Consider the following 27,960-nt stretch of genomic DNA (forward strand, 5'->3'; position numbering starts at 1 on the left):
GTGAGCTGTAGCACATGAAAGCTTATGCTCAAATAAATTTGTTAGTCTCTAAGGTGCCACAAGTACTCCTTTTCTTTTTAAGATGTATTTTGTAATTCCCTTAAAGGAACAGCACACTTAATACATTTGTATTGTCCAGGAAAGGGCTGGGCAGTACAGGACATACATTTCTGGGGAAGATCTGGGACAGGGAGTGTCTTGGGGTCACTCTGCAGCATAACCAAGGCTGGCAAGAGCCAAGGTGTGGCTCGCTGGCTGGCTGCAATAACACAGTCATAGCTGGGGGTGACTTACATGCTGAAGGCTGTTTGTGAGCAGTCCAGGTTGTAGGCTACAGCAACAAGGCGTTGTGAAGGGCATGACAGGTTGCAGGGCAGAGGTAACACAGCTACTCATTAGTCTGGATTGTGCCCCAGTATGGCACAATAGGTATAACTTAAAGGGTTTCAATAAAATAATAATCAGGTCAGGACAATAATGGACAGTGCAATAAATATAAGCTCATCACCAACTCCTCAAGACACCCTAAGTAGTTCAGTATCCATTTGATAAAAATCAGGTTGCTAATCACGCATGAGAATTTCATTACAGCAAATAAGAATTCAACACATAGGGCCTGATCCTCTACCTGACCAGGGGTATGGCAACACAACCCATCTCTAAAGCCTGTTGATTCATCCATCTGAGGATTCCCCCTGTGTAATCCCTGAGTAGCATGGAGTTCTTATAGCAGCTCTGACAACAGCATTTCCAGCCTTTGGCACTGGAGGCATTCCTGGCAGAAAGCATCTAGGGCCAGGGCATTTCTATCTCACCAGGCTGCTCAAAAATAAACTATGTCCAGGATTAAGTCGATAGGGGTCCTCAGCACCAGCTGAAGCCACTTTTGTGTTCACCCACCTCTCCCCTAGGACCAGTGTGGCTTGCTCAGGGAATCTGACCCATATCATAAAACTAGGTATAAATTGCATATTTTACCCATCGAATTCAAGTTAAATTAGATCTAATTATTCACTAGAACACCACCCTCCCCCCTGCATAAACACACATGATTAAAGCCCTGATCCTACCTCAGCATTTGCTACTGGGGACCCTATGTTTATTCAGTCCCAGACAGGACTGTAGCATGAAACCAGGACCCAATAATGAGACAGTAAGTGAACAAGCTTGTTACTCTTCAGATCACAATGTTTTATTACTAAAATAACAACAAAGCTAAATCCCAACTGCTTTTTTGTATTTATTAGATTATTCAGCAAAAAAGCAACAAAATTAGACCCCTATTGACATGACAATAAACACAAATGTATTACTTCCCTAGTACACAACACTTCAACACAAAGGATCAGTAGGAAACTAGGTCAACACCGATTTTTATATATCAGTCAAGTTCCAGCTAAATTGAAGCAGATTATTCAACCAGAAAGCTAGCATCATTAAATTCATATTGATGCCTTGGTAAATAGGCCCAATGGCCTGTGATGGGTTTTTAGATGGGGTAAGATCCAAGTTACCCGGGAAAGAATTTTCTGTAGTATCTGGCTGATGAATCTTGCCCATATGCTCAGGGTTTAGCTGATCGCCATATTTGGGGTCGGGAAGGAATTTTCCTCCAGGGCAGATTGGAAGGCCCTGGAGGTTTTTCGCCTTCCTCTGTAGCATGGGGCACGGGTCACTTGCTGGCGGATTCTCTGCTCCTTGAGGTCTTCAAACTACAATTTGAGGACTTCAATAGCACAGATATAGGTGTGAGGTCTTTTTTAGGAGTGGTGGGTGAAATTCTGTGGCCTGCATTGTGCAGGAGGTCAGACTAGATGATCATAATGGTCCCTTCTGGCCTAAATATCTATGAATCTATGAATCTATGTCCTGGTAAGTAAATGCAAATACATTACCTTTCCAGATCACACAGAGTTTCAAACCATAGACCAAACATAGATAAAAGTTACTTAATTCAAATTTTACTCAAGATGAATCCAGTCACTGATCCCCATCAGATTCATTCAACTTTTTATCAACAATTATCTTATTTTCCTTAATTTGATACCACATCACAATTGTAAGACCCAACTTTTAGCATCTTTCATGAGACTACGTATAGCAGGGAAAATTAAATGTATCAGCCAGTTCCAGTAAAGGCAACACTCACAATATACAGCTTTTATTTGTGTGGTTTTTAATCCCCTTCTTCTAGTCTGGAGAAGCCTAGAAATATCTGGAGAAAAAAAAACAGTTACCCATATTTTTCGCGACTGTTGTTCTTTGAGATGGTTTGCTCATGTCCATTCCTTTCAAGGTATGTGTGTGTGTCCACATGCACGGTTGTCGGAGATTTTTGCCTTAATGGTATCCAGAGGGCCAACTGTGGCACCCCCTTGAGTGCCATGCTTATGCGTCTGTATATCAGACACCACCAGCCCTACACCCTTCTCATTTCCTTCTTACTGACAACTCCCACAGAGGGGCAAGGAGGGCAGGCACTGGAATGGACATGAGCAAAACATCTCAAAGAACAGTTATGAAAAGGTGGGTAACCGTTTTTTCTTCTTCGAGTGCTTGCTCATGTTGATTCCATTCGAGGTGACTCACAAGCAGTATCAATGGAGGTGGGCTTGGAGTTCACGGTCTTGCAGCTTGCAGCACTGCTCTGCCAAAGCCAACGTCGTCTCGAGCTTGCCGGGTGAGCACATAATGAGGCACGAATGTGTGGACGGTCGACCACGTAGTGGCTCTACAGATCTCTTGGATTGGTACCTGTGCCAGGAAGACCGCTGACGACACTTGTGCCCTAGCCGAGTGTGCTGTCACAATGACCGGTGAAAGCACTTTCGCCAGCTCATAGCAGTAGTGTATGCAGGCCGTGATCCAGGACGAAATCCACTGAGCAGACATTGGACAACCTTTCATTCTGTCTGCCACCACAATGAATAACTGCGTCTACTTACGTCACAACCTTATTCTATACATGTAGAAGGCCAGCGCCCTCCTGACGTCCAGGGTTTGTAGCCTGTGCTCCTCACCTGATGCATGAGGCTTTGGAAAGAAGACAGGAAAGTATATGTCCTGGCCAGTATGAAACTGGGGAATGACCTCGGGCAGAAATGCTGGGTGCAGTCGCAGCTGGACCTTATCCCTGTAGAAGACCGTATATGGCGGCTCTGAAGTAAGCACCCTGATCTCGGACACCCTGCGGGCCGACATTAGCGTGACCAGGAATAAAACCTTCCAGGATAGTATCAGGAGAGAGCAAGAAGTCAGATGCTCAAATGGAGAACCCATGAGCCTCAACAGCATGAGATTCAGGTCCCGGGGGGGGAGGGGAGGGAGGGGAATGGGATCCCAGACGTGTGGGTAGAGATGCTCCAGATCTTTCAAAAACTGTGCCATCATGTCGTGAGAGAAGACTGACCTGCCTTGGAACACAGGATGGAAAAGGTGAGATAGCAGCCAGGTGGACCTTGGTCGATGACAGGGACAAACCTTGGAGTCTGAGGTGCAGCAGATAATCCAGGATCTTCTGTAGTGGGCCTGCTCGGCCTGAATATGCCATTCTGAGGCCCAGCATGTGAATCTTTGCTATTTGGCCAGGTAAGTTGCTCTGGTGCAGGGTTTCCTGCTACCCAACAAGACCTGCTGGACATGGGCCAAGCATGCCCGTTCGTCCGCACTCAGCCATGCAGTAGCCAAGCTGTCAAGTGCACCGCTACCAGGTTCTGATGCAAAAGGCTGCCATAGATCTGCAAGAGCAGATCTGGCCAGAGGGGCAGCTGAAGCGGGACGGCTACCGAAAGGCTCAGCAATGTGCCGAACCAGTGCTGGCGAGGCCATGCGGGGGCTATTAGGGTAACTTTCGCCCTGTCTTGCCTGATCTTCACAAGGACTCTGCGAATCAGTGGCACTGGCGGGAAGGCATATGTCAGCGCCCCCGACCATGGAACGAGAAAGGCGTCTGAAAGGGAGCCTCTGTCCATTTCCTGAATTGAACAGAACATGTGGCATTTTCTGTTCTGCCTGGATGCGAACAAGTCCACCTGAAGAGTCCATCTCCTCTGGAAGATTATGCTGACCACCTCTGGATGGAGTGCCCACTCATGGCGAGAGGAGAAAGTCCTGCTGAGGTGATCCGCCAGGACATTCCTGGTTCCAGGCAGGTGCGCGGCTATCAGATGAATGGCATGCCACACACAAAAATCCCAAAGGCGAAGAGCTTCTTGACCAAGGGCTGAAGCCCTGGCACTGCTCTGCCTGTTGATGTAATACACCGCAGCGGTATTGTACGTGCCCAAGACCGCCTGATGGTTCACCACCCGGAATTGCAGGCTGGGAGTGGAATACATTTTTCTCCCAAAAAGGTTCAGTCTTTTGCCCTCTTTATTTCTGGGAGTTGACCTGGAGTGCCCCTGCTTGTCTTGTTCGTTGGCTGCAGAGACAACAAGCGAGACCAGAGGTGAGTGGGTATAAAGGTACTCGAACCCTTCGGCCAGGACAAAGTACTTCTTTTCGGCGCTTTTCGAGGTGGGAGGGATGGAAGATGGGGTTTGCTGGAGGGCTTTGGCAATTTTGAAGACCCAGTCATGCCTTGGTCATGCAACACGGATCAGGGTAGAGGATGAGAGGATGTTGAACAAGGTGTCTGCCTGTTTGGCCATCTCCTCCACCTCTAGGCCCAAGTTCTCGGCCACCTGTTGAAGCAGGGCCTGGTGTTCTTTAAAGTCATCAGAAGGGCTGGCCCCCGAGGGTCCTGCGACTACCTTGTCCAGGGACGAAGACAACAACAACTGTACCAGTGCGGGAGGCCTTGGGGCATCGTCCCCCACAGGGGAGGGAGGTTTAGGGGTGGGTGCAGTCTCTTCTACCACGACGTCCGAGCGCGCCTCATGCACAGAGCCCTGTGCCATCGGTGCCGCCAACCATTCCTCCAAGGCAGTGGCAGATGAGCAGTGTGAAGGTGGCACTGCCATGACCAGCATGCCCCATGTGCTCCAATCCGGCCACTGCGCTGGCCTCTGACTGTGCTGCCAAGGTGGTGCTGTCGATGTTGATGCGGCCACAGGAGCCCAATCATGCTAGTGGAGTCCGGGTGAGGAGCTGAACCGCCCTTATGTGTTGGAGGGATCCCCTTCCAGTGACCACGGAGGGGCTGTCGCTGCCTGAGTCTGCCTGCTGACTGTCACCGCCGGAGACCAGTGCCTGGAGTGAGCGGATCGTTGCCGGTATGGAAGGGGCTGGTGCCGGGCCTGGAGGGACCGGAGTCGTGACAGGGAGCACTCCCCCGGGGTGGGTGACTGAGAGCTGCGCCAAGAGGACAACCGGTGGGAGGGCAAACAGTGCCAGCAATATGGAGACTGGTGCCTCCCCTTACGCAATCCGTGTCAAGACAGCAGGGACTGCAATCATGGTGCCGGTGATCAAGGGCGAACCCCAGGGGATCTGGGCTGCAACTGTGGATATCTGTGGTGTGGAGGAGAGCGCTGCCTTTTCTTGGGGGATTGGCAGTGCTCTACTGCCCCCTGAGGGGTCTTAGCTGCTGGCTTGCCCTTGTGGGAAGCCTTTGACGTTTCCTGCGGCACATGTCGTACTGGCAGTGCGAGAAGAGGCCTCTGCTCTCTTGGCACCGGGGGAGCTTGGGATGGTGTTGATGCCGCCAGGAGTTTGGGTCCCCTACCACTTCTGGGAGTCAGTGATGGATTCTTTAAAGCGCTAAGGGCCCCGACCGGGGAAGCACATGTACGTGGCTCCAGAGTGGCTGGGCGGCTTGAACTGGGTCCTTTGCCCAATGTCCCACGGCCCTTCTTGCTCGGTGCAGGGGACCATGCTTCTTTTTCTTCTTTTTGGGCACTGGCGATGGGGAGTGGTGCCGGGGATGCGCTGCACACTGAGGCCGAGATAATAGGCAAGTCTTGGCGGGATGGCTCAGAAGCCAGATGAAGGGCAGCCTCCATGAGGAGAGCCTGCAAATGAATATTCTGCTCTTTCTGAGTCCTGGGTCAAAAACTTTTACAAATATGACACTTGTCCCTCACATGTGATTCCCTCAAGCACTTAAGGCAGCTGCTGTGGGGGTCCCTTACAGGCATAGGTCTGTTACAGTCTGCACAGGGCTTAAACCCTGGAGACCAGGGCATGCCCTGCCTGGGGCAAAGTCCCTGTTGGGACTCAAACTTCTAACTACACTTAACTACCTAACACTAACTACTAAAGCTATTTACAAGGCCCTAAGGCTCGAAGTCAGAAGAGACAAAACCTCTAGCCCTTGCAATGCAAGGAAAGGCGCTCCGACTAACCACCATGGGCGGTAAGAAGGAAGCGAGAGGGCGTAGGGCAAGTGGTGCCTGATATACCAGCGCACAAGCGTGGCACTCAAGGAGGCACCACAGCTGGCCCTACAGATACCGCTAAGCAAAAATCTCTGATGACCGTGCGCAGACACCTAGAATGGAATCGACATGAGCAAGCCCTTGAAAAAGATACATTTGTTTACTGTTATTACTCTGCTCTTTTCCCCCTTGAAGCCACCAATATTAACACTTTCCCAATCAAAAGATAAATCAAAGTTTGCAATAAACAGTGAAGCCAGAGGCTTAGAACCAGCAAGTAGTACTGATTCTAGAATGATCCTAAGAATCTGGGAACACCAGACCTGGACACAGTATTCCAGCAGTGGTCACAACAGCGCCAAATACTTCTGAAATGTAATCTCCCTATTCTTACTCGGTTTTCCTGTTTATATATATCCAAGGATCGCATTAGACCTTTTAGCCATAACATTGCACTGGGAGCTCATGTTCAGCTGATTATTCACCATGACCCCAAGTCTGTTTCAGAGTCACTGCTTCCCGGATAGTTCAGTTGTTAATCTAATAGAGACAGTAAATCAATCCATTTCTCTTCTTTTATTCTGATTGACTACATTTCTTTAGAGAGAATTTTTTGTAGCCATTTATTGGCAGCAGTCACTAACATTTCAAATGGTTATTTATCATTTTAAAAATTCAACAATTCATGGTATTTTCCAGAATGATCGGATTCCTGGGGGGTGGAGTGGCGAGTGGGATGGGTGGAAAGCAAGAGTGTAAATCTGGAGTAACTTGCATGAGTTTTCTAACATCTGAGTAGAAGCCTTTCATCTGGGGATGGACCAAGAACATATGAAGACAGTTTCTTATTCCATGGGAACTCTACCAGCATTATGCTGTGTCTATTTTATTTGGAAGACTTGTGGGTGAAAATAATTTTTCACTACTATTCTCTTATACTTAGATTCACAAAGAAACATAGGCTTCATGATGCTGAGTGTCACAAGGCCTAAGTTTTAGGCACCTAGAAAATCACAGGAACTGAATGTGATTCATAAAGCCTCAGTTAGGGACTTAGACTCCCTATACAATGTATGGGGAGAGAGATGCTCCTTAGATTGCAATTGACAAAAGCCAGCACACTGAACGGGGAGCCACCTAACCTAGCCAATGGGAGATGCCAATGAGAGGGGTGCGTGCTAGGCCCAGCCTCTCTCATGGAGACGGATGCCTAACACCAGGCTGCGGGGAGTCACCTACCTCTGTTACCAATTCTCAGTTGTGAACCTTCTTTGGAGTTAGGCACCCAATGGGTTTTTTGCAAGAAAGTAGGGGAAAGGGGAGGAGTGGACCTCCCTCATAACTTTTAGACTGGTGTTTCAGGTACCTGGGATGTAGAAGCCCCCCAGTTCAAGTCCACCTGCCACCTGAGGGGGAGAAGGGATTTAAATAAGGACAAGCTATCTCTCAGATGAGTGCTCTAACCACTGGGTTATGGAATAGTCTGATGTGGGGCTCCCTCAGTCTCTCCTCTTGAAGCAGTTCCACTATGGATAAACAATTAAATAGTCACTGGTGCAGGGGGCTGGACCCTGGGTCTCTCACATTCTGGTGAGTGCTTTAACCATGAGGCTGTAAAGTCATTCTCATTCTTGTGCTCACTCTCTCTTTCTCTCCGGCAAACATTTGTCTTCCCGAATGCCTAGAGTGAGGCAGCACAGTGCATGCCCAGAAACAGAAACATAGGCCCCAAGGGAACATTTTACCACCAAAAAAATTAGGTGCCAAGTGAATTTAGGCACCTACAGGATTCAGGGAGAATTCTGTGAATTGTAGTAGAGCCTAAAACTGGGACTCAGTGTAAGGCACCTACATTACTTTGGGAATCTAGGCCTTAGACTCTAGCTATTTCTGTTCCCTTCTGGCTCTTTCCCCCTCCCCCAGACTAGAGGCAGGGCACTGATCTGCCCATGGTCAGTTGAAGCGGCTCCAATGCAACCGAAAGAAGAGCCAGACTTTTTATTTGTAACTATGTTTAACTTTGAATCAAAGCGGCCAAGTCTATTGCTTTATGACTGAACTGCTGATAAAACAATCTCTAAGGAAGTTTTTACAGGCCTTGTCACCAAAGTTGTCCCGTACCAAATGTATAGAGTAAGGTGATTTTGTCACCCACTGCAGGAGTTCTCACTGGAAGACCTAACTGACGTCAAATTGCACAATTTGTACAAAGTGCCACCAAATGGTTTGGACCGTCCAACTTCTCCAGTTAACACCACACATCACAAGACTTGCGATAAAAATCACACGAATTGGCAACATTGCTTGTAACATGAGATAATTGGCAAGAGACAGAGCTTGGCTGCTGTTATACCAGATAACCACAAAATCAACCAGACTCCTCCTCTCCTAGGGCCTGATTCTGCACCACTGAAGTCAATAGGAGTCTTGCTATTGACTTAAATGAGAACAAGATCAAAATTTTTATGCCCATTGTGCAACTCATTGTGCAACCCTTAAAAAGATTACATCACTTACAGCAAAGGAACACTTCACTTTAAAAAGGGAAAGGAGTATGAGGTTTAAATGCCAGGATCACTACTAGGTATCACACTCCTCTTCTGATCCCACCACGGGATCCCATTTAGGCACTTTATCAATTTGGAACTGCTCAAATTTGCCTTCACTATCCCTCACAGCTTTACTGCCACCTATCTGTCAGAATAGGTCTTCCACTAACCCCTCTGCTCTGGCAATAATGCCAGACTCAATGACTCAATTCATTTAATTCTTCCCATCCCATCCTGATCCATTTTCCATGCAGAGCCCTGTGCCTTGAACACTTTTCTCAATCCAGCATGCCAAGGCCCTGCATTCCTTATTCAAGTCACTCTAAAAAGGGACACTTTTTTAGAGGCTGACAGGAATTTATTTTTTCCACGCATTTTGAGTGGTTTTTTGGTACAGAAGATATTAATTCATTTTTAAATTGTATGCTTTTTCTCCAAGACATTTTTAGCTATTTCAATTAAACCTACGAGTTGTTCTCCAAATCTCCCATGAGCTGAAAATGCAGCAACAAATATTCAAAAATATTCAAAAAATATAAGCAACGATGACATCAAAGTGAAAATCTCACATGTTTAGAAAAGGAATGTGGCTACAACATCCAAAGAAATATAAATTATTAAACCACAAAATTCTGAGAACACTTTGAAACACTATCAGCGTATTTTTTGATTATTCAAGTATAAGCTTTATTAAAACATATTCACTCTAAACACGTCACTCCAGATTTACCCCAGTGTAACAGAATAGAATTTAGTCCAATATATGTTTAACACCACGCAAGGTTCTGCCACCTGCAGTCAAGCTGAGCGGCCCTCTTTCCATAAGACCCACTGAAATTAATATGGATAAGGTTCTGATGAGGGTGGAAGGATTAGTTGCCCTATTTACCAATATGGGGTTATAATGAGCCTTTACACTCAGCACCATGTAGAGGGGTAGTGTATAGTTGCTCCCAGCCTCCCAAGCAGTTTCAGGAAGGGAAAATAGTGTACTGCATCCCTGGGAAGGATCCAGCTTACTTACCAGCTTGTACCTTACCAACTAATTTGGCCAGTAGGGAGATATGGATGGGGACACAGCTAAAGCTCTGCCTGCTTCCCACCTTCTCTTTCCTCTCCCAACATGCACTAGTGGAGCATATTTGAAGAAGACCTGGGCCCAAAATCCAGGTTGGCTTGTCCTGCCTGCCTCCCCTATGTTCACCAGCTTGGCAAAGAGCAGAATCTAGTCCTGATATTAGCATCATCTTTTTTGCTTGTTTGTTTTAATATAGACTTCTTCATTTGAAGAGAGTGAATGAAAAAAATTTCCACTAATTGGAAACCTTTTCTGAACTGCAATTTGTATATAGTGATAACCCTTTCATGAATTGCAATAGATTCCTGAATTGCAATTATTCACAGGAGACAGTAATGAACTAGAGTGTCTCCTGCAAAGATTCACAATTCCACTCTACTCTGAAGGCAAGTTCATTAGATTAATCCAGGGTTATTGGCTTGTTATTACATTTATTCTGTAAGCCATTTAGAGCATGCTGTCAAAAATGAAGTTGTAGATACCCTGGGCTACAGCTGAAATCAGTTTTCACATCTAAGAGCCATGATTTGTGTTTTCAAGTAGGTGCATAAATCTAGGCAGGCAGTACTTTGTACACAATATATTTTTTGGTGATGGGACATTTTGTATGTTCAATACAGGCCTGGTCTTTTTTCCTCAATAAAATCAATGGGACTTTTTCTCACAAGAACAGTATCAGGCCCTGAGTTTGTGCATGCAAAGCTGTGCTTTACAAAAATGAGCAAGAAGGAGGTATAGAAAACATGCAATAGTTGAAATACGCCAAATTATGAAGGGGACCTCGCAAATTTTGGTGGATATTGAGGTACGACGTTACAAACTCACAGGACAATGAGATGCTGTGACATTTCGAGATGATGGGAAATTGCATGTGGAAAGCATAAGCAACAAGAAAAGAGACTGATTTGAAAGGAGATCATGATCCCAGGTGGGTGTGCAGCCAGCTAAGCAAACGTATGGGGCTGTACAAAGCTGTGTAAGGGTGTGCGCTCAACATCATGCCATACTCCTACACCTGTCAATGTTTAGACTTGACCACAAGTAAGAACAGTGTTTGATGTAAAGAGAGGAGTGAGAATTGCACAGACCAAAAAGCTGCTGACTCTTCAAAGCTCATGGGTGTTGGGTTTTTGGTTCTGGTCCATCTTGAGTTTGATGTATGTAACAAATAATAAAGGTAACATCTCTGAGCCACATCCACAAAATAACTATGAAACACCTTGCTCAATTTTCTGGGTTTAAAAATATTTAAATTAATTTCCCAACAAAAACGTGACAGTACTAGCAAAGTTTTACAGGAATAAGACCATGTGATTTTCTCCTGAACTAGAATACCTTGCCAGCAGCAAGTTAAGCTCTGCAAAACCTAACACAGTAAACAAGGTTCCCTGGACGCATACGTACAAGAAATTAGAATCAGCATTCTGAACCACCCCATAAAATCAAAGCCATCAGCACAGCTTCCCTATGCTCATCTAAGGCCTCTCAAGTGCACCTCCACTGACAGTCACATCCCCTCCCTCACTTGATCGAGGACATTTGATGCCAGAACGTTACAACAAACTCGTTCTGCAGCCCACCCTTTTTCATGGCTCTCAGCCAGCCCAGAACTCTTTCTGCTTGTCACTAAGTGTCCCACAAAGGTTTTCTTCCTGCCTGTGATCACATCTTGGGGCACCTGCTATACGCAAATGGTGAGGTGTAAGGGAGAATGCTGAGGACAGCAGTGCTCCCCCAAGGCTTAAGAAACACAAAGCAAATGTACCTCTGCATCTACTCTTCCAGGGTAGAAAGAGCTGCATTTTCCCGTGCTCTGAGTCAGTGGAACTGAACCACTAAGCATGTGCGATTTTTAACTGAACACATAAAAGATCTGGCAAATGCAAACTGATCTGACAATTTTTGAATACCTGTTCTTAGGTGGGGCCTTTATTTAACTATTGTAGGAAGCAGTCTATTTTCTTAGCAAAGTATAAATGAACCACAAAGCTGTCACCAAGAAAGTATAAAAACTCCCTCCCCCTGCCCCACATTTAGTTACTTAGCTGGCACTGCTTATTGTTAATCATTTGGTTTCTGTATAATCTTGTACAAGGGGGCACAGTGATTTTTCTTATTGTTTTGGACATGCTTTTGTTCCATTTTTCATTTACAGTCAGTTATATTTATTCATCCTGTATTTACAATAGTAATAGTACCACTCCTGAACTAATTATTATTAATACCCAGCATTTAGACTTCACAACACTTTGAGAACACCAGGCCATATTCAATGCTGTTATAACTGGGCAAAATTCATTCATTTATGTCAGTGGTAAATTTAAGCCCATGTACTAATTTATATATGTAAAACAACTGTGTACATTTTTTCAGACTTTTTTTTTAAATGCAGATTATGTGCACATGGAATTCAGCACATGCATGAACAATTCTGAGTATCTCAATGCTGTGGGAGTCCAATAAAAGAATGCAATATTCGGTTTTAACAGGAGAGGTTGAAATATGTAAAGCAGGAAGATAGTTTGTTCGGGAAATGTATCTGGTCTCTGGAATATTTCAGTGCATCCTGCTAAACTAGTTAGACATCAAGCATTTACAAGAGTGTCTGTTGCTTCTAGACTGATGGTTCTTGACTCTGTTAAGTCTGAATGTAGTAAGCAGAGCCACTTGTCACACAGTGAGAAAATGCTGCCTCTTTAATTACTCATTCAGCAGGGATGGCATGGGAGTGGTGAGAGACCTTGAAAACTTAAAATTCCATAACTATATTTCAACTCTCTCCACACCCATCGAAGGATTAAAGGGCAAACATAGGTGAGGGCTCTGTCTCCCCTACACTATGACAGACAGACTGGACCTCTATCACTGAGTCAAATATAACTCCTAATTAAGGCTAAATTCTGTCTTCAGGAAACAGGGACGTTTACATAAGAACTGCCACACCGGATCAGACCAGTGCTCCATCCAGTCCAGTATCCTACCCTCAACCATGACCAGTGCCAGCTGCTTGTGAAAAGGATGCCATAAGGACATTATGGAATTACCTGCCCCCGGGGAAACTCCATTCATTAGTTGGTTTCTGCCCAAAAGCATGAGGGTTCACATTCTTTATGCATTAGATAGGATAAAAAAAGGTAACTGTGGATGTTCTCATTAGACGTTTATGATACAATGGGATTTTTCAAAGCATTTAGCATTGGCCTTACTCTGTCGCCCTTGAAGCAAATTACCATGGACTTCAAGGGGAGCGGAGTTAGGTCAACGTTAAAAGCTTCTGAAAAAATTGCACCCCTAATTTTTATTTGAAATCTGCTTGATCTCAATGATATTCTGTGGCAGGGAGCTCCACAGGCTCGTCATGTGCTGTGTTAATAAAGTATTTCCTTTTATTGGTTTTCCATTTATTGCTTTTCAATTTCATTATATTATGAGAAAGGGTATACAGAAGTGCCTGATAATCCTCTGCTCACCATTCATTATGTCATCTACTTCTATTCTGACCCATTTTGTTTAGCTCTTCTCTAAATCAAGCAGTCCTAATCTTTTCAGTCTCTGCTCATATGAAAGCCTTTCCATGCTTCTAATCATTTTCATCAGCCATCTCTCATCCACTTCTATTTCTGCGTATATTTTTATGAAAAGGTGATCAGAACTGAACACAGTATTCATGGTAAGGGAACAACATCAGTTTATGTAACAGCATTGTAATATTTTATATCGCATTCTTTACACATCATAATTCTGTGGGGTTTTTTTCTTTTGATGGATGGTGCACGTTGAGCAGATTTTTTTCATTGAGCTGTAAACAGTGATGTCCTCATCTTTTCCCTAAGTGGTTATAGTTAAAATTTACAACATTGTGTATGAGCAATTCGAGTTTTCTGTTCCAATGTGTATTAGCCTGCATTACTTAACAGTGATTTTCATCTGCCACTGTTCAACCCAGCTGCCTAGCTTTATTAGCTCCTTCTGGAGTAAAATGGACTAACCTAATTTTGTGTCATCTGCAAATTTGAACCATGCTGGTCACTCCCTTTTCCAGATCATTAATAAATACGTTAAACAACAGCTGTCTTAAGTGCAGGACCCAAGGCTACCCCACTGTTAACTATTAACCTTTTGCCATGATGAAAATTGACCATTTATTCCTGTTTTTTGTTTCTGAGCCAAATTCTCACTGTTACACTACTTTATGTTTCTCACCCCAAACCTCTTTTCTTACCCTCCACTTGTGAGAGATTTTGTCTAAAAGATTTTGCAAGTCCAAATATTTGCATGTTATATTACAGGTTTTGTAATTACAGTACATTTCCAAGTCTCACATAGACTTGCCAAGGTGCCACTGCCCTGGGCCAAAGTCCGTTCTCCATTACTCCTGTGAAACAGAGAGCAGAAGTTGGCCCACTGACTTCAATGAAAGCTGCATGCTTGTATCCCAGAGCAGAATATTCTCAGATAGAATGGCAATAAACACGGTATAAAGGCTATATAAAAGCTAGATATTGTTATTATCAATTATTAAAACCTAGACAGATATTAGATAAGATTCTGCCCAGTTACTGTTTGGATTTGAAAGTGATACCATTACTTAGCTGTCCTTAAAAAGGAATTTGCAGGTTATAAACAAATAATCTTTTAATTTGTAAGATTAAAACAAATACACCATTATTGATATAATACCTTTCATTTTCCTGTAGCAGCTCGCCTCCCTTCTTCCAGGAGCAAATTGCCTTAGGGGAAGCTTTTGGCTTGCACTCAAAATTTACTGTGCTGCCTATCTGAACCTGAATCAGTTTCTTCATTGGGTTCTTGGAGAAATCTGGAGCAGAAGCTAAAACAGAGGGAATGTTAACAGTGAAATAAAATTGGTTGACATTCTATTAATGATACTACTACTGAGCATTTATATGGCACTTCTCAGCTTCTAAGTGTATTTACAAACATCAATTAAGCAGTTAATTCAAACAGTACTCCTGTATTATTTCTCTTTTTTACAACTTGAGGTACTGGGACTCAAAAGTTAAGGCCTTGATTCTGCAAAGCACTTAAGCACATGCTGAGGTTTAAGCATGGGTTTAAGGTCCCACTGACTTAACTGGGACTTAAACATATGGTTAAGTCCTACTGAAGTTGGTCGTGTTTAAGAACATGCATAACTTTAAGTATATGCTCAAGAGCTTTGATGAATCTGGACTGAAGGGATTTTCCCAAGATCACTTGGACTCAACACCAGGACCTGTATTAGAACTCAAAGAATTTCCTGACTCCTCGTCTTGTGTCAGATCACTAGTCTGGGCCTTGGGATTATGAAACCACTTGGACTGTAGAAGTATATTCCATATTAATTAACAGTTCAATAAATGGGCATGACATAGAACAATGCTAATCACTGAACTTTAAATGGAAATCCAATTTTTAGGAAGCTGAGGCTGGGTTCAGTGATTGACTATGAACCTTATCATTGGAAGGGAACTAGTTTGTTTTCAGAAAACATACATTTTTACATAGGTCTCATTCCAATTAATTTTCCAAATCACTCTCCCTCGCCTTAAAAGTAAAAAGCATGAAAGCATTTGAATTCCCCATGACACTTTGCAGTGTTCAGTATTTCATTCTAGTAAGTGACTGTCATTTGTTTTTAAAATGAGCACAGACCACCTGAACCATAAAATGACAGACCCTTATCCCGACGATCAAGGAAAGTAGCACATACAACCAGCTTATTGCTTTGAAATGACATTTATCTCCTGGAAATAGTGGAGTCCGGATGCAGAAGGTCAGTGTTACTGACTAATGTGCTGAGCCAACGTGGCTTCCAGATCGTGTGATTAGTTTTAATCTTTGGGCTTGCATCCAAGCCTTTGTCTCTGCTCTCCCCCTAATTAATAATTTGTCTCCGTCTCCTCGGTTTAAAGCAGTGAATGACTGGGCTGTAAATATGGTGGCTGTTTCCAGCAAATCCTTTAGAACCAGGTGAGTAAACTCCTCAGCACTGTGGATAAGAAGTTATCTGCTGTAATAAAAATGTTTATTTTGTTGAATGCATCTGAGTGGGTTAAAAATTTGAGATCATATGCATGTTACTAGCTGCAGCAGTAATGGCAAAACGTTATTTTTCTGTGCCCTCCACCTGCCCCGTAGAAAGAAAAATTAATCTTACCAACAACCCTAAGCTCTGCACTGGAATATATCACTCCATGTTTGTTTTCAGCTATGCACTGGTATACGCCAGAATCTGTCAGATTTAGGTTTGTTATTATAAGTGTACCACCTTCAGTTTGGATCCTCCCCTGGATATTAAGAAAAAAACCTTTAATGTACATTACGTTTTACAGGAAATAAATAAAAGGGGTGGAATTCATTGATGTGCAGAGAGTTTGCGTAAGTCCCATTACGAGGTCCAAAGAGGGATTTATGTAGGGCATATGATCTCTGCATATGGAGGGGTGAACTCCATACTTTGGGAATGATGGAATGATGGTTTTAATGAGACAAATAGAGCTTTATGGTGCCATCTAAGGAGAAAAAGGCCTGAATCAGACACCAAATCTTCCCCACATTAAGGAAATCCAGTTATGGATCTTAACTTTGTCACTTGTGATTATGACTAGCAAAGTGCCCTACTGCCAATTGCAAGTACTCAAAAACTATGAGTTAGGCCTCCCAAATCATGGGGTTTTTGCAGTATAACACATTCCCCTCCTAGTGGTGCAAATACTGTATTACTATTTTCCAGCAGTTAAGGTATAAGTATACCATAAGTCATTTTTAAGGCTTCTCTGGACTTTGGGTTGCCAGGCATCCTGTTTTTGACCAGAAAGTCCAGTCAAAAAGGGAACCTGGCAGTGTCCATAGCAACTGGCCGCCGACACTGGGGGACAGGAAGAGCCACAGCTGCTGCTGGAGCCTGGAGGAGCACTCAGCAATGGCTCCGGTGGAGAGAGGTACTGTGGCTTCTCTGTCCCGCCCCACTCACCCCTCCACCTCCAGAGCATGGCTCTCCCTCCCGCACCCTGCCCCAGTCACCCCTCCATCCCTAGAGCCCTGCTCAGCTGGCAGAGGGAGGGTGGTGGAGAGAGAAGCAAGCAGTGAGTGGGGGGGAAAGAGGAGCGGGGGGCAGGGCCTCGAGTAAAAGAGGTGGAATAAGGAGTGGGGCCTTGGGGAAAGGCAGAGCCAGGGGTGGGGGAGGTTCCGGTGCTCAGTGTCTGGTTTTCATAAATTAGAAAGTTGGCCACCCTACTGGCCTGGTTAATTCCATAGACCTCATTGAACTCTTAGCAGTTAATATGTAGGGATCTTAATTTCATATGACTTTACTTAAAAAAAGTCAAACAAACAAAGAAAAAAACCTACTTTACCTCTAATGCTAGAGTGTTTCCATTCTTTGTCCATCTGTAGGATGGTTTGGGCTTCCCATTTGCCCTACATTCCCAGTATAAACTGTCCTCCACTGCAGCTTCAATATCTTTTATAATCTGGACCCAGTGAGGTTTTGCTACATAAGAAATACAAAACAAGAAAGCCCAAACAAACTGCAAATTACTGTTCAATTATCTAACAAAAGGGTTAATTTAGAAACACTGGATTAGGCTCCTAGGTGGATCAGCTGGTGCCCAAAGATTCTCTATGGTTCTGACCTGGGTTGCTTACTGAAAGAAATATGACTCAATGTCTTTTTTAAATTAATTTGATTAAAGCTGATAAACAAAAATAAAATTAAGAAAATGCATCACTAAGGCTAAATATATCACTAAGTACTAAAATATTACTACAGTGATTAAGTGTTAAACAATACAGTAAGAAATTGAGGTCAAAATAAGTGTAAATAGACAAATTAGCAGCAATATTGGAATTCAATTATCAGTTTAGTTAAATCATGAAATTAATACACACTTAAACTAGGAAATCTAAAGAGGTGGCTGTCCATTTATTTCTAAACTCCAAGTGAAGGCTTTTTCCTATGGCAGTGTACTCAAACACAACTGGGTGAATATTTTAATACAGAAACCAAATTATTGTTTACATGTAAATCACAACATCAAAAGCCAATTTAAACTTTCTTCTCAGATTTCACTATTATGTATGAGGAACAATCCATTTCCTCCTAATACAAATGCAGACTTTAATCAAACTTTCTAATAAGCAAAAGTTTCACAGCTCTCATTTAACATTATATTGCTGACAATTTAATTTCTCTGGATGCTTTTATAGAACTAGGAACACATACAGTCAATGATTTTCAGGCAAAATTTTAGGGCTACTTAAATGTAGAAGATTATTCTTTCCCCATGTGGTCTTTATGGATGGTTACACATACATTCATGCACATAACCACATACTCACACCCTAAAATAATAAAAAGCTGGGACGTCTCTCAATAAAAACAAACGACAAAAACAGAAAATGGATTAAACAAGATATGTAAGATACAAAGGGCTCTGAACTCCCCAGTTCTCATAGTTGTGGGAGCTGTAACTGCAGTCAAGCACCAGACAATGACATTGCTGTCACAATGTTATATGCTTGCAAGCTTCTTTAGATACAGGGAGACAAGTCATGGCTACATAGCCTGTTGACATCATGACTTTTTTTCTCATAGTTGATCAGTCTCAGAGTACGGAAACGTTTAGCTTCCTGAACTGGCTTGCTGACCCAAAATGCAAGGCCTTCCACCTTTACCTTCATCTTTATGGTTGATAATGCTAGCTTGCTTCACCTTACAGCACCTCATTTGGGGCTCTCAGGCAGGCATTGTGACCTGGACACAGACAGCATGGTCCAACTATACTGTAGTGAACAAGCTTTGGACTGAATATCAGTTTGGAAAGTCTTGCTTAGACCAAGTAGTCTCCTTAAAATATCCATTGTTGCAACCATATGCAATGCAAACCCCCAAAATAACAAGAACTGGAAAAACACAAGGCATAAGAATGGCCATACTGGGTCAGAGCAGAGGTCCATCTACCCCAGTATCCTGTCTTCCGACAGTGGCCAATGCCAGGTGCCCCAGAGTGAAGGAACAGAACAAGTAATCAAGTGATCCATCCCCTGTCCCCCATTCCCAGCTTCTGGTAAACAGAGGCTAGGGACACCATCCTTGTCAATCCTGGCTAATAGCCATTGATGGACCTATCCTCCATGAACTTATCTAGTTCTTTTTTTAAACCTGTTATAGTCTTGGCCTTCACAACATCCTCTGGCAAGGAGTTCCACAGGTTGACTGTGTGTTGTGAGAAGAAGTACTTCCTTCTGGTTGTTTTAAATCTGCTGCCTATTAAAGGCAAGTTGTGAGGAAATTGCCCTACCCTAATGCCCTGGGGTAAACCGCCGTGGGTGACAAATGGCACGCCATCCAGAAGGTGGCTTAAGAAGGACCGTAAAAATAACCAATTATCTCACAAAAGAAAGGAACCATTCACACTGTATCATCTTCAGCATTTCTTGAAATAAATTTAGATATCATATGACAGCTGTCACCCCTTTCCTTTGTAAACAAGGGAAATGGGGAACTGCCAGTTACAAGCTAACTGGGTAAAAGGTAATAATAACCTGGCCCTTTAGCAGCTCTCCACTGAAAAGCAGAAAGTTACTTGTCAGGTTATTATTATGAATTCCATTTGAAACAGAAATAAGTAAAGTTTGTATTAAGTCTGTATTCTCATATATGCTATTTCTCTCACAACAGACAAACCCTGGACTTTGCATTTGCAAAAACCAGATGTAGGGTTGTGTAATACTTAGCTAAAATAAGACTGCCAGGGCTCAAACCAATAACTTTCTTGATTTTATGGATTTTCTGCAATTGTTATTTTCTTCTGAAAAAAGAAGGTTGTCTGGAATTCTCCTTCTTATAATGTTCTCCAGAACCTAAGTATACAGAATTGGTACCTTATGTACTTGTCCAGTCTAGCTTTGATTGACTGCTAACAGGAAGGGGATAAGTAATTTACCATTGGAAGATGGCTATCAGTGATAAATGAAAAGTACTTTCATTTTTAACTTCCTAATGTACTCAATCTTACTGGGTGAAAGCTGCATTTTAAAAAGTGGAGTACCTCACACCTTCTTCTGAGCATTTTACATAGAAAATATAAACAGAGTCACTATTAACTTGTTGACCCAGACCCCTAGAGAACCCAGCATTACTGCATTCCGCAGTATAAAATAATGATGGGTGAATATGAAAAGGTTCAGATAAACATCCGCACCAGAAATGTTATGAAAAGAGCATTGCTCAAGATAGATACATCTTTCCACATTCAGACAATGCCAGGTTGTGGGGAAATGAAGAATAACAGTTCCTGGAAATGTTTTGACTGTTGGAAAAAGATTCGGGGTAAAGTTTTTGAAAATGCTGAATGACCTAGAAGCCTAAGACCCAAGAATGATTTGGGACCCCAAATGAGCACCTCACCAACATTAATCTTCACAACTCCTTGGCAAGGTAGGGAAATATCCACATTTTATAGATGGGGTTCTGAGTACAGCTGGCTGAAAAATGGAAATCTATTCCTATGAAATATTTCAAGATTTTGAAAAAAATCTTAAACGGAGATGAAACATCAACAATTGCAAAATTTTTCATAGGATGGGTTTTCTAAAATAATTCTCTTTTGGGAGAAACAAAATGGGATGTTTTGGTCTCCCGGCTGCCTTCTGCCTCTCTGTCCCCAGAGCTGGGGGAAGACCGAGAGGTCAGAGTTAGGATGCTCAGCCTCAGCAGCTTTCTGGGAAAGATTTTGTCAGTTTCATTTGTAGAAAAATAAAAGTGACACAAGCCTCCCAGATGGGAAGCCATCATTTGGATTTTCCCAATAGAAACATCAAAATTTTTAGTAAAAAATGAAATGTTCTCACAAAAAAAATTCAGTTTTGCAAAAAGGGTACTTTGGGTTGGAAAAATTTCCACTCGCTCTAGTACTGAGGCAGAAAGGGCCTAATGAATTCCTGTTGAGATTGTGACTATAATGGAGCTACACCAGGGATGAATTCAGCTCTGAGAAATTCATAACTTGCCTTTGGTCACATAGGCAGCCTACAGGGCAGCTGAGAACTGAAACCAGATCTTCTGATTCTCAGGCCAGTGTCTTAGCCACAGGACCAGTAGTCTGCCATTTGGATGAAGATTTGGGTTGGTATTCTTTTTATACAAAGCAGTTCACCCATTTCTGTAACGTAATATATCTCCAGGTCTATATTCCTCAAAAGATGTTGTTTTGACAGTGTATTACATTGGACTCGTTACAATAATTAATTAAAATAATACAGTATAATGTTATGCTAACAGGTGCTAATATCATACCTGTTACAGGTCACTGATGTATAAGTACATGGGATGAAACTCTCATGTAAAGAGTTAAAATTAACCACGCAGTACACATCTGGCAGTTAAGGGGATTATGTAGTTTAAACCACTCTCTTCTGTCTCATCCTCTGTGAAATCTTTCTGAGGTTCATTTGTTTTGCAGACTAGCTGTGCAAACAAGAGTTAATGACCAGGCCATCTTTTAGGACTATGTGATACTAGGTGAGCAACCCTGAAGAAAGGAGTTTCCCAGGTGAAAATCCCAAGGGCTGAGACAGGAACAGTGAATGGGGCTTTTAAGCAATGAGATTCCAGGGGAGTCCAAGGGAGAACTGCTACTGGGAACAGAGAAACTGAAGATCTTGTTTATGCCCTATCTCAGCAGATACCGTTCTACTGAAAAACCTCTTGTAGCCTAAGGAATGCACTTTCAAATGTCCTCTTTATTGAGGCATTCCTCAAATATAACACAGGTTCATCTCTGCTTCACACAAACTTATTATCTTACTATCATCACATTTATATACATCACAAAAGCTAAATTATTAAACTGAAGTTACAAAAAGAGCCATTTATGCTAAAGCTTCTTGCACTATGAAAGCCTGAGCATAGATGTCTGCATAGTTCTTGCACTTTGCATACCTAAATATTTATGTAAAACAGGCAACAGTACTTGCATTATCGATGAATCCATACATATGCAATATTTCACATCTGCTATATACCCTCATTTGAAAGCATTCCTACAAAGTAGGTTTAAAGTAGCCAAGTTCTTTGATGCTGATAGCTATAAAATTAATCATTTTCTGAATTCCCGAGAAAGGGAAAGTTCTGTCTTGTCTGTAAATTTTCATTCTAGGACACTCCACATCAGTTTTCACCGCAGCTTGTTGTCTGTCTCCACAGCTATTGGGAGCAAACCAGACCTTTACTCTGAGCCTGGGCTCAGGATGACCCCGCAAGGAAGAACTCTTTAGAACAACAGATTCCAAAGCTGAACAATACTAACTATAAGTTCAAAGGCACTATTCAACTCACACCATTTGCAGCAGAGCCTTAACATGAAATTTAAGGAACACCCTCTTTTCTTTCAAACTATTTAACAAGTGAGCAATAGCAAGGGGAAAAAAAAGGACATAATGCAATCCTCTGAGGGAGGGTCAGACTGACATAGAGGGTCCTAGAATCAAAACTTGCAGGTAAGACAGAATTTTCCCTTTCTGAGTCCCCTCCATGCCAGACACTCTGCACAGTAGGATACAGAAAACAGTATATCATTTCTAGACAGGGCGAAGGATTCAGTTTAACCATATAAGAATGTAAGGGTTATTAGGGTACCCTTTTCCATAATACCCTTCCACAAAATGGTGCATTAGCAGGTGTGAGGGTGTGAACTCCATAAGGTTTGAGAAAGTGTGGATGTAAGACCATGGTAATAGTAGTCTTACGTACTTCCTCATAGCATTAATATGATCTCTCCATCCCCACCCCCCAGGAAAAAAACACTTTTTTTTTAATAGTGTCTGGTAATGAGAGGAGTTAAACCAAAAGATTTGAGTATCTCAGCTACATACGTCTTTACTCTCCTCTAGGCTCTGTTTGCATTAACTTATGCATTTTACTTGTTTAGGATATTCAGATTCATCCAGAAGGACAACAAACACCACTTCCTATTATAGGAGATAGATTGTGGTGACCTTGAGGATGGAGGCCTGGTTAGTTCACAAAACTACCATGTTTGATAGACAATGGTTTCACTGAGGTTTCACTGAGAGCAAACCAAGCTCTGAAACCCCCTGGGACAAGGAAGCGGTGAGTAGACAACACCTTTTCAGTGAGACAAGTAAGAGACCATCACTGTGAAGCTGAAAGTGGGTTTTATTAGGATTTGTAGTATACAGATCAAGATCATAGAATCATAGAATCATAGAATATCAGGGTTGGAAGGGACCCCAGAAGGTCATCTAGTCCAACCCCCTGCTCAAAGCAGGACCAATTCCCAGTTAAATCATCCCAGCCAGGGCTTTGTCAAGCCTGACCTTAAAAACCTCTAAGGAAGGAGATTCTACCACCTCCCTAGGTAACGCATTCCAGTGTTTCACCACCCTCTTAGTGAAAAAGTTTTTCCTAATATCCAATCTAAACCTCCCCCACTGCAACTTGAGACCATTACTCCTCGTTCTGTCATCTGCTACCATTGAGAACAGTCTAGAGCCATCCTCTTTGGAACCCCCTTTCAGGTAGTTGAAAGCAGCTATCAAATCCCCCCTCATTCTTCTCTTCTGCAGGCTAAACAATCCCAGCTCCCTCAGCCTCTCCTCATAACTCATGTGTTCCAGTCCCCTAATCATTTTTGTTGCCCTTCGCTGGACTCTCTCCAATTTATCCACATCCTTCTTGAAGTGTGGGGCCCAAAACTGGACACAGTACTCCAGATGAGGCCTCACCAATGTCGAATAGAGGGGAACGATCACGTCCCTCGATCTGCTCGCTATGCCCCTACTTATACATCCCAAAATGCCATTGGCCTTCTTGGCAACAAGGGCACACTGCTGACTCATATCCAGCTTCTCGTCCACTGTCACCCCTAGGTCCTTTTCTGCAGAACTGCTGCCTAGCCATTCGGTCCCTAGTCTGTAGCTGTGCATTGGGTTCTTCCGTCCTAAGTGCAGGACCCTGCACTTATCCTTATTGAACCTCATCAGATTCCTTTTGGCCCAATCTTCCAATTGGTCTAGGTCCTTCTGTATCCTATCCCTCCCCTCCAGCGTATCTACCACTCCTCCCAGTTTAGTATCATCCGCAAATTTGCTGAGAGTGCAATCCACACCATCCTCCAGATCATTTATGAAGATATTGAATAAAACCGGCCCCAGGACCGACCCCTGGGGCACTCCACTTGATACCGGCTGCCAACTAGACATGGAGCCATTGATCACTACCCGTTGAGCCCGACAATTTAGCCAGCTTTCTACCCACCTTATGGTGCATTCATCCAGCCCATACTTCCTTAACTTGCTGACAAGAATACTATGGGAGACCGTGTCAAAAGCTTTGCTAAAGTCAAGAAACAATACATCCACTGCTTTCCCTTCATCCACAGAACCAGTAATCTCATCATAAAAGGCGATTAGATTAGTCAGGCATGACCTTCCCTTGGTGAATCCATGCTGGCTGTTCCTGATCACTTTCCTCTCATGCAAGTGCTTCAGGATTGATTCTTTGAGGACCTGCTCCATGATTTTTCCAGGGACTGAGGTGAGGCTGACTGGCCTGTAGTTCCCAGGATCTTCCTTCTTCCCTTTTTTAAAGATTGGCACTACATTAGCCTTTTTCCAGTCATCCGGGACTTCCCCGGTTCGCCACGAGTTTTCAAAGATAATGGCCAGTGGCTCTGCAATCACAGCCGCCAATTCCTTCAGCACTCTCGGATGCAACTCGTCCGGCCCCATGGACTTGTGCACGTCCAGCTTTTCTAAATAGTCCCTAACCGCCTCTATCTCCACAGAGGGCTGGCCATCTCTTCCGCATTTTGTGATGCCCAGCGCAGCAGTCTGGGAGCTGACCTTGTTAGTGAAAACAGAGGCAAAAAAAGCATTGAGTACATTAGCTTTTTCCACATCCTCTGTCACTAGGTTGCCTCCCTCATTCAGTAAGGGGCCCACACATTCCTTGGCTTTCTTCTTGTTGCCAACATACCTGAAGAAACCCTTCTTGTTACTCTTGACATCTCTGGCTAGCTGCAGCTCCAGGTGCGATTTGGCCCTCCTGATAACATTCCTACATGCCCGAGCAATATTTTTATACTCTTCCCTGGTCATATGTCCAACCTTCCACTTCTTGTAAGCTTCTTTTTTATGTTTAAGATCCGCTAGGATTTCACCATTAAGCCAAGTTGGTCGCCTGCCATATTTACTATTCTTTCGACTCATCGGGATGGTTTGTCCCTGTAACCTCAACAGGGATTCCTTGAAATACAGCCAGCTCTCCTGGACTCCTTTCCCCTTCAAGTTAGTCCCCCAGGGGATCCTGGCCATCCGTTCCCTGAGGGAGTCAAAGTCTGCTTTCCTGAAGTCCAGGGTCCATATCCTGCTGCTTACCTTTGTTCCCTGCGTCAGGATCCTGAACTCAACCAACTCATGGTCACTGCCTCCCAGATTCCCATCCACTTTTGCTTCCCCCACTAATTCTACCCGGTTTGTGAGCAGCAGGTCAAGAAAAGCACCCCCCCAGTTGGCTCCTCTAGCACTTGCGCCAGGAAATTGTCCCCTACGCTTTCCAAAAACTTCCTGGATTGTCTATGCACCGCTGTATTGCTCTCCCAGCAGATATCAGGAAAATTAAAATCACCCATGAGAATCAGGGCATGCGATCTAGTAGCTTCCGTGAGCTGCCGGAAGAAAGCCTCATCCACCTCATCCCCCTGGTCCGGTGGTCTATAGCAGACTCCCACCACTACATCACTCTTGTTGCACACACTTCTAAACTTAATCCAGAGACACTCAGGTTTTTCTGCAGTTTCGTACCGGAGCTCTGAGCAGTCATACTGCTCCCTTACATACAGTGCTACTCCCCCACCTTTTCTGCCCTGCCTGTCCTTCCTGAACAGTTTATAACCATCCATGACAGTACTCCAGTCATATGAGTTATCCCACCAAGTCTCTGTTATTCCGATCACGTCATAGTTCCTTGACATCACCAGGACCTCCAGTTCTCCCTGCTTGTTTCCAAGGCTTTGTGCATTTGTATATAAGCACTTGAGATAACCTGTTGATCGCCCCTCATTGCCAGTATGAGGCAGGAGCCCTCCCCTCACAGACATTCCTGCCTGTGCTTCCTCCCGGTATCCCGCTTTCCCACTTACCTCAGGGCTTTGGTCTCCTTCCCCCGGTGAACCTAGTTTAAAGCCCTCCTCACTAGGTTAGCCAGCCTGCTGGCAAAGATGCTCTTCCCTCTCTTCGTAAGATGGAGCCCGTCTCTACCCAGCACTCCTCCTTCATGGAACACCATCCCATGGTCAAAGAAACCAAAGCCTTCTCTCCGACACCATCTGCGTAGCCATTCGTTGACTTCCACGATTCGACGCTCCCTACCTAGGCCTTTTCCTTCTACGGGGAGGATGGACGAGAACACCACTTGCGCCTCCAACTCCTTTATTCTTCTTCCTAGAGCCACATAGTCCGCAGTGATCCGCTCAAGGTCATTCTTGGCAGTATCATTGGTGCCCACGTGGAGAAGCAGGAAGGGGTAGCGATCCGAGGGCTTGATGAGTCTCGGCAGTCTCTCCGTCACATCACGAATCTTAGCCCCTGGCAAGCAGCAGACTTCTCGGTTTTCCCGGTCAGGGCGGCAGATAGATGACTCAGTCCCCTGAGTCATGATATGCAATCTGCAAGATTGCAATATGCATATGCAATATGCAAGATCATGATAGCAATCTGCGTTTTGTCAGAGTTGTGGTCCTCAGGAATTTGTTACGTGACAGTGATGAAAGACTCTTTTGGGTATCTTACGGTGCAATGTACCTGCAGTCTGACTTGTCTTTCTAAGAAACGTTGGCTTTGAGCCCCATCATCAGTTGGCTTATCCCGATGTGTGCCCCTTGTTACATCAAGTGATAAATTGATATCATTTGTGAATTTCCCCTGAAATACTAACAGGTTGTGTATCACGTTCTCAAATGCATGACGGTAGTTCAAACCTTCCTCTTAGCTTCCCAGATGATGGGTAAGGCAGTGCTAGATTTTGGTCTGGGACAGGGATAAGTCCCTGTTGCACTGTTATGTGTGAGTGTGTATTGGGAGTTTGAGAAGCAGTTCCAGATATATTTAAATCAGGACTGAAAATCAAGACCTTCTGAGGGTTAACAAGAAGGTGAATAAAATCACTTTGGCCTGTTCCTTCACAATATTCTTTACTCTCAGTGGCTGAGAGGGGAAAAAGGCAGAAAGGAGGCCTTTTAGCCCACTTCTGAGATAACAGAACCACTCTTTTCCTCATGCAATACCTCTTTTGGTTTTCTACCTGGATTTGAATGCAAATAGATTCATAAATAAACTTCCCTTCTTGCCCATGATGTGCCAAAAGGCTAAACGGGACTCTGTACAGCCTCAGTTCGAAGTGCATTTTGCTGAGCCAGCTGACTGTGAGTTTCCTTTTTAGTGCAGAACCCTGAGGAATCAGGTAATACCTTCTTCCATTTCTCTTCTAAAATAAAGTTTTTCTTAGCTGATAACTCAGATGGGGAATTTTGTGAGGGCTTTAATTGGCCCATCCATTTCTTTGCTCACACTTGCTCCCAAAGGCTTTCAGTGTTGGCTGCTGGGCCATGTGTGACATGATGAGAAGTTTGTCATCTGAATGGAGGTATGAAAGGGCATTTGAGAATACCTGTATATCAGTTACAACACTACAAGGGAAGTATTCTATATTGAAAATGCTTCTTGTTGTAGCAAAAGCTAAAGTATCTCTGGCTGACTCTCCCTGATCATATCTTCAATAGATCTCCAAGAAGTTTATTTCCACTTTCTGAAATTTTGGGAAGATAATGTAATGATGTATTTTCACCTGGAATATTGATCTTGTTAGGAGATCTGAGATCTAAAATGGACTACATCACTTTGTTTTCTCTTTGGTACCACAAAATCTTGTGACCTTACCAAAATATCTGTCTCTCTACAGAACTGGTTCTATCTTCCATTATGCAGGAGA

The 27,960-nt window shown here is 43.6% G+C and overlaps 1 protein-coding gene across 5 annotated transcripts in view; it reads right to left on the reverse strand.

Annotated features, from left to right (window-relative positions):
* Positions 1 to 27,960, reverse strand: part of CNTN3 (contactin 3) — a 261,889-nt gene that overhangs the window by 47,076 nt on the left and 186,853 nt on the right. For all 5 annotated transcript variants that reach the window (XM_073351137.2, XM_073351139.2, XM_073351135.2 and 2 more), the window contains 3 exons: positions 17,303 to 17,439; positions 16,105 to 16,234; positions 14,625 to 14,775 (listed from right to left, as the gene is read on the reverse strand). In XM_073351137.2, coding sequence (XP_073207238.1) covers positions 14,625 to 14,775; positions 16,105 to 16,234; positions 17,303 to 17,439 — 418 coding nt within the window. The remainder of the gene's footprint in view (positions 1 to 14,624; positions 14,776 to 16,104; positions 16,235 to 17,302; positions 17,440 to 27,960) is intronic.

Source organism: Lepidochelys kempii, chromosome 7 (genome assembly GCF_965140285.1).
Source record: "Lepidochelys kempii isolate rLepKem1 chromosome 7, rLepKem1.hap1, whole genome shotgun sequence".
NCBI lineage: Eukaryota > Metazoa > Chordata > Testudines > Cheloniidae > Lepidochelys > Lepidochelys kempii.